The sequence below is a fragment of the Eptatretus burgeri genome, chromosome 11, assembly GCF_056783735.1.
Source record: "Eptatretus burgeri isolate ZD-2024b chromosome 11, Ebu_testis_v1, whole genome shotgun sequence".
NCBI lineage: Eukaryota > Metazoa > Chordata > Myxini > Myxiniformes > Myxinidae > Eptatretus > Eptatretus burgeri.
Genome location: NC_140971.1, coordinates 56,464,610 through 56,480,463, shown reverse-complemented (window position 1 = coordinate 56,480,463; position 15,854 = coordinate 56,464,610). Strand labels below are relative to the sequence as shown.

The following is a 15,854-nucleotide window of genomic DNA, read 5'->3' as shown; positions in this document are numbered from 1 at the left end:
GGGATGTCCTCGGGAGGATTCTCCGTCTTTGTGGGGTGCCACCAAAACTGATCGATCTGATTTCTGAACTCTACTCTGGTACTGAGAGTGCTGTGAGATGTGGTGATACCATCTCTGACTTATTTCCAGGTGTTACTAGATTTCGTCAGGGGTGTGTATTGGCCCCCACACTTTTCAGCACTTGCATGGACTGGATTTTAGGGTGGATGTCAGAGAGATCAAGCTGCAGTGCATTGTTTGGGCATGTCCTGATATCGGACCTTGATTTTGCAGATGATGCAGTCATCTTCGCGGAGACTCCAGATATCCTTTCAGGGGCCCTCAAGGGGCTGAATGAGGAGTCGTAGCCGCTGAGATTATGGGTTTTCTGGGTCAAAACTAAGATCCTGGCTTTCAATGACATCATGGATGCTGCTATCTTGTCTGTACCTGTTTATGGCAAGGATGGCAAGGTCGTGGAGAGATTCCCTTACCTTGGCAGTGATATTCTTGTCTTTGCTGGCTGTGAGCCAGAGGTCAACAGACATCTGGGTCGGGCCTGGGGAGTCATGGATTCACTGGATCGTGGGGTGCGGCGCTGCTGGTACCTGTGCAGGAGGACGAAAGTCCGAATCTTCAGGTCCTTGGTGCTTCCAGTCTTGCTCTATGGATGTGAGACTTGGACTCGGACCAGGGATCTGAGATAGAGACTTAATTCATTTGGTACCGGGTCTCTTCGGAAAATCCTTGGCTATCGTTGGTTGGACTTTGTGTCCAACGAGTGGTTGCTGAGAGAGACTTGAATGAGATTTGTTACCTTCATAGTCCTAAGCGTCAGTTGCGGCTGTATGGACATGTGGCTTATTTTCCTGACCCTGATCCTGCTCACCAGGCTCTCTCAGCGAGGGAGCCTCATGAGTTGAGGAGGCCAATGGGCCGACCACATGCCTCGTGGTTGCAGCAGGTTCATCGGCATCTCAAGGAGATGGGGATGGGCCAGGCATCTGCCTGGGGGATGGCCAGACGGAGGCCCCGGAGTACGGCGGAAAGTGGATGCAGCGACGCGCTGTTCTGGCACATGCTCCCATACCTGACCAGAACCTGTTTTGTGTGGTGTATTTTGTTTGTGTACTGGTGGGTTTCGTAATTAATAAGAGACACAACTAGAACTGCCACTTTATAACTACTGGCAGTAATGAACGGGTACCAAGACGTCCCACTTTCATTGGACACCTGACCTTGACCCATTACCTTTTTTTTATTCTTATTTAATTGAATTCAGAATTGGATTAAAATAAATTCAATTCAAATCAAATGGAAGACCAAATAGGTTCAGTCCTGCATTGGAGTCATCAGAAGGAACCTGAACAAGCAAAAAGCAAAGATGAAGTCATTAGGAGGAACCTGCATGGGATTCACATTTCAGATGCTACTCCTCTATCCTCAAACCCATCCAGACACAGCCAAGTAAGCCTTATTCAACTCAGGAAGAGGCCATTTGGCCAATCAGGCCTGTGCAATGACTGCCAACCCATGGTTGTTTGTTCAGCTCTCTCTTTTTTAAAATGGTGAGCATCAAGCAAGGAAGCAGCACGTGTCTTTGTATGATTCGGTCGTGGTTTGAAAGTGACCGTTAATGTTTGCTCGTTTCCCCCAGAGTGGGGTGTAAATGATAAGAAACTTGAATCGCACAAAAGAGCATCTGATGTGATGAGGTCGAGTTATTCTCACCTGATGATAACACACTGGTTCTCTCGGTCGATGAGCATATTTCGAAACATGTTGTCAGAGAGGGCATATATGTGTGGTGGGTTTTCATACTGTGCCTGCAAATGGAAAAAACGCATCGTCTTTTGCTTGTTATCAATTAAAAAAAACAGTTACCAAACACGTGATAAATCACAACCAGAAGAATGATCAAATTAAATACACGGTCAATCTCCATGCACAATCTGCTTCCATTCACAGTCAACCTCAATTCACAGGACTTCCTCACTCAAGAACTATCATCCACAACCCATAGTCACACTCCATAATGGACATCCACAAATCATAGTCATCCTCACCTCATTGACATACCAGGGAAATGATCAGGCACAACACATATGGATAATCCACAAATGGTCACCATCCAACTCATGGTCATAATATACATCATGTCATCAACATATAGTCCGCTTCAGCTCATGGTCATACTCCACAAATAGTAATCCTCATGCAATCCATGCAATCATGGTCATACTTCCCATGCAATCATCCACAATTCAAGGTCATTTTCCACAAACAACAATCCCTACGGCATGTCCAGAACTTGTAAAATATTGTTACAAAAACCACAATTTCTGTATTTTGTTGTGACGTTTTACTTTGATTATAGTTGTAATGGTTGATGATGTTATTATTGTTACTACATTATGGGACATAGCATTTTATACATGTACAATTATCATTGTTATCATTGAATGGCTTGGTATTTGTGTCGAGGCGAAGAGAGACATATGGAGAGATTGATATAGACAGAGGCAGAGGCATCTGAAGAATTCTTTCAACTTGGACAACATTCAGAGGCAGACAAAAATTCAAAGAACCATGCATACAAGTCGTACAACAACCACTCACAAAACCAAGGCATACAATCCAAGCAACAGCCTTCCATTCTTCAACCAAACGTCCATCGACACCAATATTAAATGATTACAATGCAAACAAATCAATGGCACAACTGATTTCATGGCATATCAGATCATCCAGAGGGAACTATTCATCATCGAAGATTCGTCACTTTAACCCTAGAACCCCTCCAAGCACTGAATTCACAACCCAAAGTAATGTCCAAAGTCTGGGAATGTGGGAGTAATGTTTAATCAGGGAGTGAAACTTTATCACTATTCTGAGAGCGTGAGAGAGATAAAGAGAGAGATATAGAGAGATATAGAGAGAGATAGAGAGATATATAGAGAGATATAGAGATATATAGAGAGATATAGAGAGAGATATAGAGATATAGAGAGATATAGAGATATATAGAGAGATATAGAGATATATAGAGAGATATAGAGAGAGATATAGAGAGATATAGAGAGATATAGAGAGATATATAGAGAAATATAGAGATAGAGATATAGAGATATAGAGAGATAGAGATATAGAGATATAGAGATATAGAGATATAGAGATATAGAGATATAGAGATATAGAGATACAGATAGAGAGAGAGAGAGAGAGAGAGAGAGAGAGAGAGAGAGAGAGAGAGAGAGAGAGAGAGAGAGAGAGAGAGAGAGAGAGAGAGAGAGAGAGAGAGAGAGAGAGAGATATATATATATATATATATATATATTGTTGCGGTATTCGCGCCCGCCGGCGTGCTGACGGCCACGTAACTCGAATCGCGGCACGTCGCCCACCGGACGGACAATCCAGTCGTGACCCTCTCGGACTAACGCCGGGAACCAGTCACGGGTGGACCTTTCGGTCTCACCGCGATCGAGCCAATCAGCCCCCGCGTGGGATAGGGTTGCTCGCCAAATTCGACCTACATAAGTACCCACGCGGAGGGTAGACCGGGCGATCGCACCTCGCCGCAGGTCGACTTCGGACACGGGCCACTTAAGCGACCCGTTCCGTACTATCAGAATAACCGAGCGGTGTTATCGTCGACCTCGACGGTTCGATTAATTATCGGGCGTATTCAGCCCACTACCAACCCTTTACGTGAAGCAAGATGAGGATTCAATGGGAGAAATGACGAAGCGAAGCGGGAAACAGTTCAACACAAAAGCACATTTATTCGCGGCACACGGGAAGCACACCTATTCAATTCCACCAAAAGAACACAGAAAAAACACAATGCAATTTACACAAAAAGCAAATGTAAAAGCGAAAACACAATGCAGAGCTAATACCGACTACCGAGCACACGGCAACACTTATACAATTCTACCTCACAGACGGCGCCGACAACACATACCCAAAACCAAGGAAAAGAATACCCCCAAGAATGAGGCGGGCCTGAGGCCGAGACCGGGTCGCGCCTACCCGTCTGGTGATGAGACGCGGAGCGGCGATGGCGCCCCAACTCCGCGGACCTCGCGGACAGTGTCTGGCAGGGGGTGGGAAAGGGGCCCCCTTGGTCGCACTATCTCAGCGCGGGGGGAAACAGGAGGGGGTTGCTGATGCTCGGGGTATAGAGGATCTTTATTATCCCTGGTGTGCGTCTCCACCTCGGCCAGGTCACGCTGCCGGCCTCCCTCGGGCGTGCAGCTCCTGGCACCGACGCGAGCACCCCCTCGTCTGCGTTCGCCGCTGCCGCCTCTCCGCCTCTGGACTCTCCACCCTGGACTCTTCTTTGGGCTCTCCTCGTTCGACTCTCTTCAGCTTCTCCAGCTACTGCAGGCTTCGGGCTCCAGACTTCCACACTCTTCTCTGACTCTTTCTCCCTTCTCGACTGACGAACACCGTCCTTTTATCCCCCCGTAGCTTCGCCTTTGACCCCCTCCCTTTGACCTTTCACCTCGCTCCCCATTGGCCCGAGAAAAAGTGGGCGTGAAGGCTTTTTGATCCACAAATTTGCATATATCGATCGTTCTGGAGGCGGGGCCAAATCGCCCCTCGCTCACCGATTGGACGGCAAAAAGTGGGCGTGTGTCGTTTTTGATCCGTTTTTGAAGCACAAAATCCGTGATTTTGTACACGCTGTTCAACGTGCGCCCTGCACGAGTCCAACACCGGTACCCACAGCGGGGCAAGAATGGTGGCGATGCTACGGTTGCGAGGTGTGACGTGAAGGTCGTGGCGGTTGTGGTGAAGCGGCGTTGTGGTTGGTGGTTGATGTTGTGGTTGTGGTGGTAATCATGGCGGGTGGTCCAAAATAAAGATAGTAAAAGAAAAACGGCTATCCTGAAGAGTCGCAGCTCGCATAAATGACATGTATTCCCACTAGACAACGGGTTTGGGCCTAACTACACATGCACTTACCGAGATACCTCACCTAAGGGACCTGAATGGTGATTTGCGAATTTGGTAACCACAACACTACCCCCTTCCCTTTTTACAGACTCGTCCCGAGTCGTCAAATTTTCGTGTGCCATCATGTGTAGTTTTCCCCTAGTACATTTTACCTACGGATCCCTGAGTGCGACATTCATGGTATTCGTGTCCCCAAAATAAATAACCTGAGGGCTGCGTAACTATCTAAACAAACTCACTCATACGGACGACTTAAATAAAATTGCCGGCGCTAAGACAAACATGCCGGGGGCGCACTCATATTTACAGTACATCTTAACCTTAACTTACAAATTTTACACTAAACCATGGCCCAGGATCACTGAACTCTGCAAAAGAAAAGCAGTTAGCAGGGAGCCAGGCTGCCCACATGCAGTCTCTGGCTCAAAACAATGCAGGTGACAGGGAACGTGGCTGGCTGCTCACACGCAGTCCAAGGCCTTCCCTTTTGAACTGAACGCAGTGAACCACAACGGTGCATGGGCTGCACAAACGTAGTCTCCGTGCCAGCTCAAGCGGCACACGCAATGAGCACAACGAATGGATGCATGAATGGATGGACGCAAACACGGTGCACGGGCCGCCACTGCAGGCCCGTGTTGTAGCTGCCAACAGGGCAGTTCTCGCAGCTTGCAAACTGTTGCCTTGCGGATCCTGGCGCACATGGAAATGAACAGGGGGGGGGGGCAAAGCAAAAATTGAACGGGGCTGGTGAACAGGGGCAGTGGGCATGGCATGGCAAAGGTGAGCAGGCAAACACAGCCCGCAGAAGAAGGCCGCTGCAGGCAAACACAGCCGGCAGACGACCTGGCCGGCACAGGCCTTGAAGAAAAAACAGCCAGCCGGCAGATGAAGTGGGCCGGCACAGGCCCTGCAGCACAGCAGCTGCAGACGATCCAGCCGGCACAGACCTTGCAGCAAAATAACAGCTGCCGATGAAGTTGGCCGGCACAGGCCTTGAAGAAAAAAAACCAGCCAGCCGATGAAGCTGGCCAGCCTTTGCCGTTCAGTGGAGGTTGGTGGAGGGGGTGCGGTGGTGCTGGCCACTCGGAAGGCGGGCTCGGACCTACCTACCTGTCTCCCTCCCAACCTATCGCCTTTGCCTGTCACTGTACATACCCACTCCCTTAATTTGTCAAACCCCAATTTAGCCCCAACTTATTTTTTTGTTTTTACTTTTACTTCCCCACTATAAATCGTCCCCTAACCCCCTTTATCGTCCTTGTTTGGCTAACCTATACTGTCACCTAGCCTACTCCCAACCCCTACGTTCCCTTCCCGGAGGGGAACAAGGGAGAGCTAATGTCCTGTGTCGAGGCCCAACTCAAGCCTCAGAATGGCCTCCCCAGAGTTCGGCGATCTAACCCAAAGTGGGTCCAGCGGCCCACAACGAGAGCGAGGGGATGGATGGTGCGGAGGGGTACATCTCCTAATCTACCCTAACCATTTAACTGTTAAACTACCCCGGGGCTTTCAACAAGCGCCTCTCGCTTAAACTATTGGTTCTAACAACCCAGATTCCCATCGCCTGTGTTGGTGTCCTCACAATTTCGGGCCTCGCCCCCCAATTTTCTCTCCGTGCCCTCACACGGTCTCCTGGCTGGGACACGTGGCTCCCTTTGGCAGGCACGACCCTCTGCCGATTCTCCCGCTATGGCACCCCCGGGCACTACACTGCCTCCGAGCCTACCAGCTCCCTAACACCGGGGAGTGCCCCCATGGCACCTCCCCTGAAACGCACACGTGGCAGGCCGGCCTCCCGGGCCCCTTTCCGAGGGTCACCCGTGCCCACAACACTGCCCACGCGGCTAATGGCGCCCGGGCCCCCGCACCAAGCAGGCGCACCCGTGCCCACTACTCTATCCCGGCCCCCCATGGGCCCATGGCCTACCGCGGCCGACTAGCCTGGTGCCCGGGGTACCCACTCAGCGATACTCACCTTTCGCAGCCACGCTCCCAAGCCCGTCAACAGGGCTCCTGCACCCCTCCAAATGGGTCTCGAGCCTACTTTCCCACCAACAACAAAACGACCTCCATTTTTCAATTTGACTAACCCCCTAACTCACTTTATACTGACCCCGGGGTCCCTTGGGCGGGAGTCACTCCTCCCCCCAATCACTCATCGCACCATGCATTCCCCATTCACTCCACACACACAGACCCGCTGGCCTCACTCACTCACCAAGCACATGCCTCACAACTCACCAACTCTTCAACACACACACCACTGAACTCTGCCATCCTTCTAACTACATCCCCTAACTAACTCGTGCTCCCACGTCGTCCCTTAAACTACAGCACGTTCCTTTTAACACTACGTAGCTAAGCTACGTCCCCTCTACACATCCAAAGTCTGTCTCTGTCTCCAAAATAATCCCATTTTATTTCCCAACCTAAATCTGGCTACAATCCCTCTAACTAATCCATTCCACGGACTCCATGAGGACTTACCCCTGCCCCATGAAGTCGGTCTAACTAAGCTAACCCTTCCCCCTAACTAGTTTTCATCCTGTGCCCAGGATAAGGGGGTCTTCCACCCCTTGCCCAGGAATCCTTTGCACCCGAAAGTGAGGCTTGTTCTTTTTTTTTTTTTTTTTTTTCTTTACATGCGCAGCGCCAGCGCGGCAACTCGCGCACTTCGCACCTGCCCGTGACGTCATGCAGCTGCACGTGTTCCTCGTCCCTCCTTGGACGGCACCATCCGGCAGAGATACCCCTCCTGCCGGATTCCAACCCCACGTGCAGCCATGGCGTCACCGTGTGCATAAAAAAAACACAAGCCCCACGTCTCGAGGGGTTCCCCACGCGAACACATGTGCTTTGCCCGTTGGAGCTTAACACACACGATCGCGTGGAGAACCCGTCCGGTCCAAATCCATTTACCTGCCTAAACTTTGTCCGTCCGCGGGATCGGCAAATCCACCGCGTGCGTTTCCGGACCGGGACTTCACTCTCGCAAGCGAGCACGTGGCGGTCTCGTGCGTTGCACAGCACGAACCGCGTGCTCACTGCTGGGCGAACCCGGCACGGTCCCCGAAACAACTACAGCCGCTACTCGGCTTTCTTTCCTAACATGTCGCCGTCGTCGCCTCCATTCAACCCACGCACACCTGCGTGTCACGACGCACACAGTATACTCCATCAAACTCACACCGGGAGACGCGGCTGCGTGCTCCCGCATGCCAACCGACATCTCCCTCTCATACCGCTCTCTCACACACACGGTCTCCCTTGCACACAGCGACCTTGCACACGGCCGTTCACTCACGCGTGCGGGGGCACTCACCCGCGGTGCCTCACTCGCACTCCGTGCCTCATCCACACACGCGGGGGCACTCACCCGCGGTACCTCACTCATACACACGGCGACACTCACACACGCGGTCTCTTCCACACACGGTGCCTCACCCACACACGCGGGGGCACTAACCCGCGGTGCCTCACTCACACTCCGTGCCTCATCCACACACGGCGTGCTGGGAAGCACGTACTCCGGCACCATCGCCACCACACCACTCACACGTGGTGCCTCACTCATACTGGCCGTTTCACTCACACACACGGCCTCACTCACACACGGTGCCCCATCCACACACGGCGTGCTGGGAAGCACACACTCTGGCACCATCGCCACCACACCACTCACACACGGGGTCGCTTCCACACACGGGAACGCACTCACGCCTTGCACCACACACACAGGGACAACCACACTGGGGATTTGTGTCCCCACTAGGGTCTCCGGGGCCTCTACACCCCCCAAGCTCTCCGTGCACCCGTCCACAGCACCCGTCCTCTCAACCTCGCAAAGCACGACCGAACTCACCTGGTCGTGACTCGCCTCAAGGGGGCAGACTCCCTCACCTCTTTCCTGGAGGAGGCCATCCAGGTGCTCGCACTGGGTCCCTACACGCTCCGCGAGCTCACCCCCATTATCCTCCACTACCTCCGTGTGTGTGTGCGCGTCACTTACCCCGTCCTCACCGTGCAGTCTCTCCTCTATCGTTCCCTTCCCGGCTACCGTCACTGCCAACTCTTCACCCTTTACCTCCCTTGTCTCAACTATTATTTCCTTTGTCACGGCCTTCTTGCCCGCCTGCAGGCATCGGCCCATGTTCTGCGTCTCACCCCGTAGCTCTTTCATTTCTTCCTTCATGTTTGCTTCCATTCCGTTTATTTTTGTATCCATCTTTTCGTTTATTTGTTGTGTATTCGCATCCATCGTCGTTTTCACTTCATTTGTATTTGTATCCATCTTTTCGTTCATTTGTTCGTTCATGCCTTTCATTTCGTTTTTCATATTCGCATCCATCTTCGTTTTTACTTCGTCCATTTGCTTGTTCATGTTCGCAATCATCTTCGCTGTCGTTTCCGCATACATTTTTGCCAGCATGGTGTATAGCTGGGTCATGTCGGGTGCGCTTGGGTGAGCCGTTTCGGCAGGGGTCGGGGAAGGGTTTTGGTGGAGAGGGGGGGGGGAGGTGTCATACACCGCGGCCGCTGCCGCACCCACCTCAGGTTCTGGGTTCAGTTGGGCGAGTCCGTGTTCCTGCACAATCAACATTTCCTGCTCGGGGATTCCATCCTGTGCCATGGATTCTACATTACTACACATATACATTTCTAATACCCCCGGCTCCCGCTCGCCTTGAGACGCCATCTTGCTTCTCGTGAAGGGTTAATTTGCTCGCCCGTAATTTGGAGGGAATCGGGGGTCGCTTCTCTCACCCCTGGACCGATTCCCGTGAATTTCGCTGGAGACAGGAGAGCCTGTTGTCCCGCTCTCCAATACCAGTGCCGCGAGGAGGGCGATGAATTTGTATCGCACGACCTGACACCAGTGTTGCAGATTTTCGCGCCCGCCGGCGTGCTGACGGCCACGTAACTCGAATCGCGGCACGTCGCCCACCGGACGGACAATCCAGTCGTGACCCTCTCGGACTAACGCCGGGAACCAGTCACGGGTGGACCTTTCAGTCTCACCGCGATCGAGCCAATCAGCCCCCGCGTGGGATAGGGTTGCTCGCCAAATTCGACCTACCTAAGTACCCACGCGGAGGGTAGACCGGGCGATCTCACCTCGCCGCAGGTCGACTTCGGACACGGGCCACTTAAGCGACCCGTTCCGTACTATCAGAATAACCGAGCGGTGTTATCGTCGACCTCGACGGTTCGATTAATTATCGGGCGTATTCAGCCCACTACCAACCCTTTACGTGAAGCAAGATGAGGATTCAATGGGAGAAATGACGAAGCGAAGCGGGAAACAGTTCAACACAAAAGCACATTTATTCGCGGCACACGGGAAGCACACCTATTCAATTCCACCAAAAGCACACAGAAAAAACACAATGCAATTTACACAAAAAGCAAATGTAAAAGCGAAAACACAATGCAGAGCTAATACCGACTACCGAGCACACGGCAACACTTATACAATTCTACCTCACAGACGGCGCCGACAACACATACCCAAAACCAAGGAAAAGAATACCCCCAAGAATGAGGCGGGCCTGAGGCCGAGACCGGGTCGCGCCTACCCGTCTGGTGATGAGACGCGGAGCGGCGATGGCGCCCCAACTCCGCGGACCTCGCGGACAGTGTCTGGTAGGGGGTGGGAAAGGGGCCCCCTTGGTCGCACTATCTCAGCGCGGGGGGAAACAGGAGGGGGTTGCTGATGCTCGGGGTATAGAGGATCTTTATTATCCCTGGTGTGCGTCTCCACCTCGGCCAGGTCGCGCTGCCGGCCTCCCTCGGGCGTGCAGCTCCTGGCACCGACGCGAGCACCCCCTCGTCTGCCTTCGCCGCTGCCGCCTCTCCGCCTCTGGACTCTCCACCCTGGACTCTTCTTTGGGCTCTCCTCGTTCGACTCTCTTCAGCTTCTCCAGCTACTGCAGGCTTCGGGCTCCAGACTTCCACACTCTTCTCTGACTCTTTCTCCCTTCTCGACTGACGAACACCGTCCTTTTATCCCCCCGTAGCTTCGCCTTTGACCCCCTCCCTTTGACCTTTCACCTCGCTCCCCATTGGCCCGAGAAAAAGTGGGCGTGAAGGCTTTTTGATCCACAAATTTGCATATATCGATCGTTCTGGAGGCGGGGCCAAATCGCCCCTCGCTCACCGATTGGACGGCAAAAAGTGGGCGTGTGTCGTTTTTGATCCGTTTTTGAAGCACAAAATCCGTGATTTTGTACACGCTGTTCAACGTGCGCCCTGCACGAGTCCAACACCGGTACCCACAGCGGGGCAAGAACGGTGGCGATGCTACGGTTGCGAGGTGTGACGTGAAGGTCGTGGCGGTTGTGGTGAAGCGGCGTTGTGGTTGGTGGTTGATGTTGTGGTTGTGGTGGTAATCATGGCGGGTGGTCCAAAATAAAGATAGTAAAAGAAAAACGGCTATCCTGAAGAGTCGCAGCTCGCATAAATGACATGTATTCCCACTAGACAACGGGTTTGGGCCTAACTACACATGCACTTACCGAGATACCTCACCTAAGGGACCTGAATGGTGGTTTGCGAATTTGGTAACCACAACAATATATATAGAGAGAGAGAGATATATATATATATATATATATATATATATATATATATATATATATATATATATATATATATATATATATATATATATATATATATATATATATATTGTTGTGGTTACCAAATTCGCAAACCACCATTCAGGTCCCTTAGGTGAGGTATCTCGGTAAGTACATGTGTAGTTAGTCCCAAACCCGTTGTCTAGTGGGAATACATGTCATTTATGCGTGCTGCGACTCTTCAGGATAGCCGTTTTTCTTTTACTATCTTTATTTTGGACCAACCGCCATTGTTACCACCACCAGTCACAACATCAACCACCAACCACAACGCCGCTTCACCACAACCGCCACGACCTTCACGTCACACCTCGCAACCGTCGCATCGCCACCGTTCTTGCGCCGCTTGTGGGTACCGGTGTTGGACTCGTGCAGGGCGCGCGCCGAACAGCGTGTACAAAACCACGGATTTTCCACTTCAAAAACGGATCAAAAACGACACACGCCCACTTTTGTTCCGTCCAATCGGTGAGCAAGGGGCGATTTGGCCCCGCCCCCAGGGCGTTGGAGGGCGATCGATATATGCAAATTTATGGATCAAAAAGCATTCACGCCCACTTTTTCTCGGGCCAATGGGGAGCGAGGTGAAAGGTCGAAGGGAGGGGGTCAAAGCTGAGAGAGCGAAGCCACGGGGCTTATAAAAGCGACCGCGTTCGTCAGTCAAAAAACAGAGAGTTAAGACTTCGCGGGCGGTGGAGTTGGCAAGAAGGAGCTGGGCCTCGTCGTGTGCGTTGGAGTCGGAGCGGAGGGGACGGAGCTGTGGAGAGGCGGCGAGGGCAGACGAGGGGGTACTCGCGTCGTGCAGGGAGCTGCACCCCAGGGAGGCCGACAGCGCGACCTGGCCGAGGTGGAGACGCTCGTCGCGGGACTCGAGGCAGAGAAGGAATCCTCTATACCCCGAGCATCAGCAACCCCCCTCCTGTTTCCCCCCGCGCTGAGATAGTGCGACCAAGGGGGCCCCTTTCCCACCCCCTACCAGACACTGCCCGCGAGGCCCGCGGAGTTGAGGCACCATCGCCGCTCCGCGTCTCATCACCAGACGGGTAGGCCCGACCCGGTCTCGGCCTCAGGCCCGCCTCATCCTTGAGGGTTCTCTGTTCTTTTCCTTGGTTTTGGGTATGTGTTGTCGGCGCCGTCTGTGAAGTAAAGTTGTATAAGTGTTGCCGTGTGCTCGCGTAATCGGTAGTAGATCTGCATTGTCGCATTTGCTTTTTGTGTAAATTGCATTGTGTTTTTCTTTTCTGTGTGCTTTTGGTGGAATTGAATATGTGTGCTTTCCGTTCAGCGCGAATAAATGTGCTTTGTGTTGAACTGTTTCCCGCTTCGCTTCGTCATTTCTTTCATTGAATCCTCATCTTGCTTCACGTAAAGGGTTGGTAGTGGGCTGAATACGCCCGATAATTAATCGAACCGTCGAGGTCGACGAATAACACCGCTCGGTTATCCCGATAGTACGGAACGGGTCGCTTAAGTGGCCCGTGTCCGAAGTCGACCTGCGGCGAGGTGCGATCGCCCGGTCTACCCTCCGTGTGGGTACTTAGGTAGGTCGAATTTGGCGAGCAACCCTATCCCACGCGGGGGCTGATTGGCTCGATCGCGGTGAGACCGAAAGGTCCACCCGTGACTGGTTCCCGGCGTTAGTCCGAGAGGGTCACGACTGGATTGTCCGTCCGGTGGGCGACGCGCCGCGATTCGAGTTACGTGGCCGTTCGCACGCCGGCGGGCGCGAATCCGCAACAATATATATATATATAGAGAGATATAGAGAGAGATAGAGAGAGATAGAGAGATATAGAGATATAGAGAGATATAGAGATATATAGAGAGATATAGAGATATAGAGATATAGAGAGATATATCGAGAGATATATATAAATATATATATATATATATATATATATATATATATATATATATATATATATATATATATATGTAGAGAGAGAGAGAGAGAGATATATATATAGAGAGAGAGAGATATATATATATATATAGAGAGAGAGATATATATATATATATATATAGAGAGAGATATATATATATATATATATATATATATATATATATATATATATATATATATATATATATATATATATATATATATAGAGAGAGAGATATATTGAGAGATATATAGAGAGATATATATATATAGAGATATGGAGAGAGAGAGAAATAGATAGAGAGAGAGAGAGAGAGAGATAGAGAGAGAGAGAGAGAGAGAGAGAGAGAGAGAGAGCGAGAGGGAGAGAGAGAGAGAGAGAGAGAGAGAGAGAGAGAGAGAGAAAGAGAGAGAGAGAAAGAGAAAGAGAAAGAGAAAGAGAGAAAGGGATGGACAGAAAGATATGGAAATTAGATAAGGCTGAAGGTGAGTGAACAATTTGGTGAAGAGGAGAAGGGAAACTGAGGGAAGCAGTAAATGGTGAGAAGAGATAAGTTAAGGTGAGCTGAAATTAATTTAGATGTAGAATTATTTGGAATGAGCTGAGATAAGGAAAACATGAAGTTCGATGGATTACACTCACCGCTCCTTGATACATCTCGACCTCGCGATCTGTAAAATAGGGCATCTGCTTGAAAGGGTTGATAGATATAAGTACGGATCCAATGTATGTCTTTAAAGAATCACAATTAAGGCAAAACGTCTGAAGAAATATTTCGCTTTCATTGTGATGATGAGTGTAATCCGAGTGTCAAACAAAGCTTTTCACACTTTTTCCAAAAGAGTGTTTAAATGATAACCATTTATGTTTCCTTGAGAAAACTCTCTCCCAACTTTCCTTTTCTCCTCCATGTGGAATGCTTCCAAAATACAGTCTCAACAGGTAATCAATCTCTAACGCCCTCGTTAAACTAGCAGTTTTGAAGAGACACCAACCCATTGGAATGTTCACAGCACATCAGTCTTGGAGACTTCTTACGACAATGTCAATAGTCCAAGAGCCGAGCCTCCAAATTTGAGAGTGAACTAACAAAGTGGAAGAACTAAAAGCCACTTCTTGTTTCGTATACAGCACATGGCTGTGAGTGGCATCGTTGGCTGAAGGTGTGAAGGTGCTGCACGCACTCTACACTTTAGCGCAGGAATTTGGAATTTGTTCAAGATGCCAACAATATCTCGCCTATCAAAAGCCACTGTGGTTTTCAGTTATCATGATGTGTGAAGTTTCTTGAATCATGGCATGAACTTCGTGATTTTCAGCAAAATACCATTTTGTCCGCCATCAAATAAACTGCTTTGCTCCTAATTTGAAATTTCTCAGAAATTGCGCTCTTGCTCAAAATTGACTGGTCCCAGCAACATGTACTCCTAATTAAAAGCTGATCAGGATAAAATTCCTGATACATCAATGTATTTTTGTATCAAAAAGTATAGGTGTGTGTTTCCTAGCTACAAATGGACTGCTCCTGCAGATTATGTGGGCACAGATTAAAGATGTACACCATGTACAAATTTCAGCAATATTGGCAATGAGGTAGCATCTTGATTAAGACTAAAATTTTCAGAATACTAATTTATTAAAATGATATCGTGCATTATAGCTCTTATATGAGCCTTGACATTGTGCAGACATGGCAGAAGTAAATAGACACCTTAAATGTATTCATTTCATCGGTATAAAGCAAGTTTTACTCAGTGATTCTTTGATAATATTCAACTCTTTACTTGCAGAAACGAGTTCCTGGGTCTTCTATGACAATTAACTCTGCCTCAAACCCAGGGAGCACAAGACCTTTGCAATTTTCAAAGAGGACGAATTGTTGGCCATTTGGAAGGTGGAGTCAGCCAGCGTCGGATAGCTCAGAACCTTGGCATTTCGCATTCTACGGTCAATCGGGTGACTGTGTAATTCACCCTGGAAGGCAAGGAATCCACAGCTTCCCGTTCTGGTCAACCTAGGCCCTCAGAAAGGTGGCTTCGAGCTGTCAAGCGTTCCAATGAGAAAACTCCCCGTTGCAAGGCAGCAGATGTTGCAGAGGAGGTCCAAGTTAGCTCAAGAACTGCTGTGCGGTATCTTCATCGACTGGGCTACTGTGGGAGAGCAGCTAAGAGAAACCAGCCAACATTCAAAGGAGAAAGAAGTGGGCTGACGAGATGGCCACTAGACCCTTGGAGTTTTGGAAAACTGTCATTTTTTTCAGTTGAGTCCCAATTTGTTCAATTTTCTGACAGTGGATGCGTATGGGTCTGCAGACTTCCCAGTCAAGAGTTTTCTTTGAACCAAATGTCAAACATGGTTGTTTTTCAGTGATGGTGTGTGGAGCAAT

General features: G+C 50.0%; 1 protein-coding gene across 1 annotated transcript in view; it reads right to left on the bottom strand.

Moving 5' to 3' along the window:
- The window catches only part of LOC147017125 (unconventional myosin-If-like), a 62,130-nt gene that overhangs the window by 34,985 nt on the left and 11,291 nt on the right, over positions 1–15,854 (bottom strand). The window contains exons 3-4 of the mRNA XM_085846514.1: positions 14,111–14,200; positions 1,711–1,805 (exon numbers count right to left, since the gene is read on the bottom strand). Of these exons, the coding sequence (XP_085702640.1) occupies positions 1,711–1,805; positions 14,111–14,200 (185 nt within the window). The remainder of the gene's footprint in view (positions 1–1,710; positions 1,806–14,110; positions 14,201–15,854) is intronic.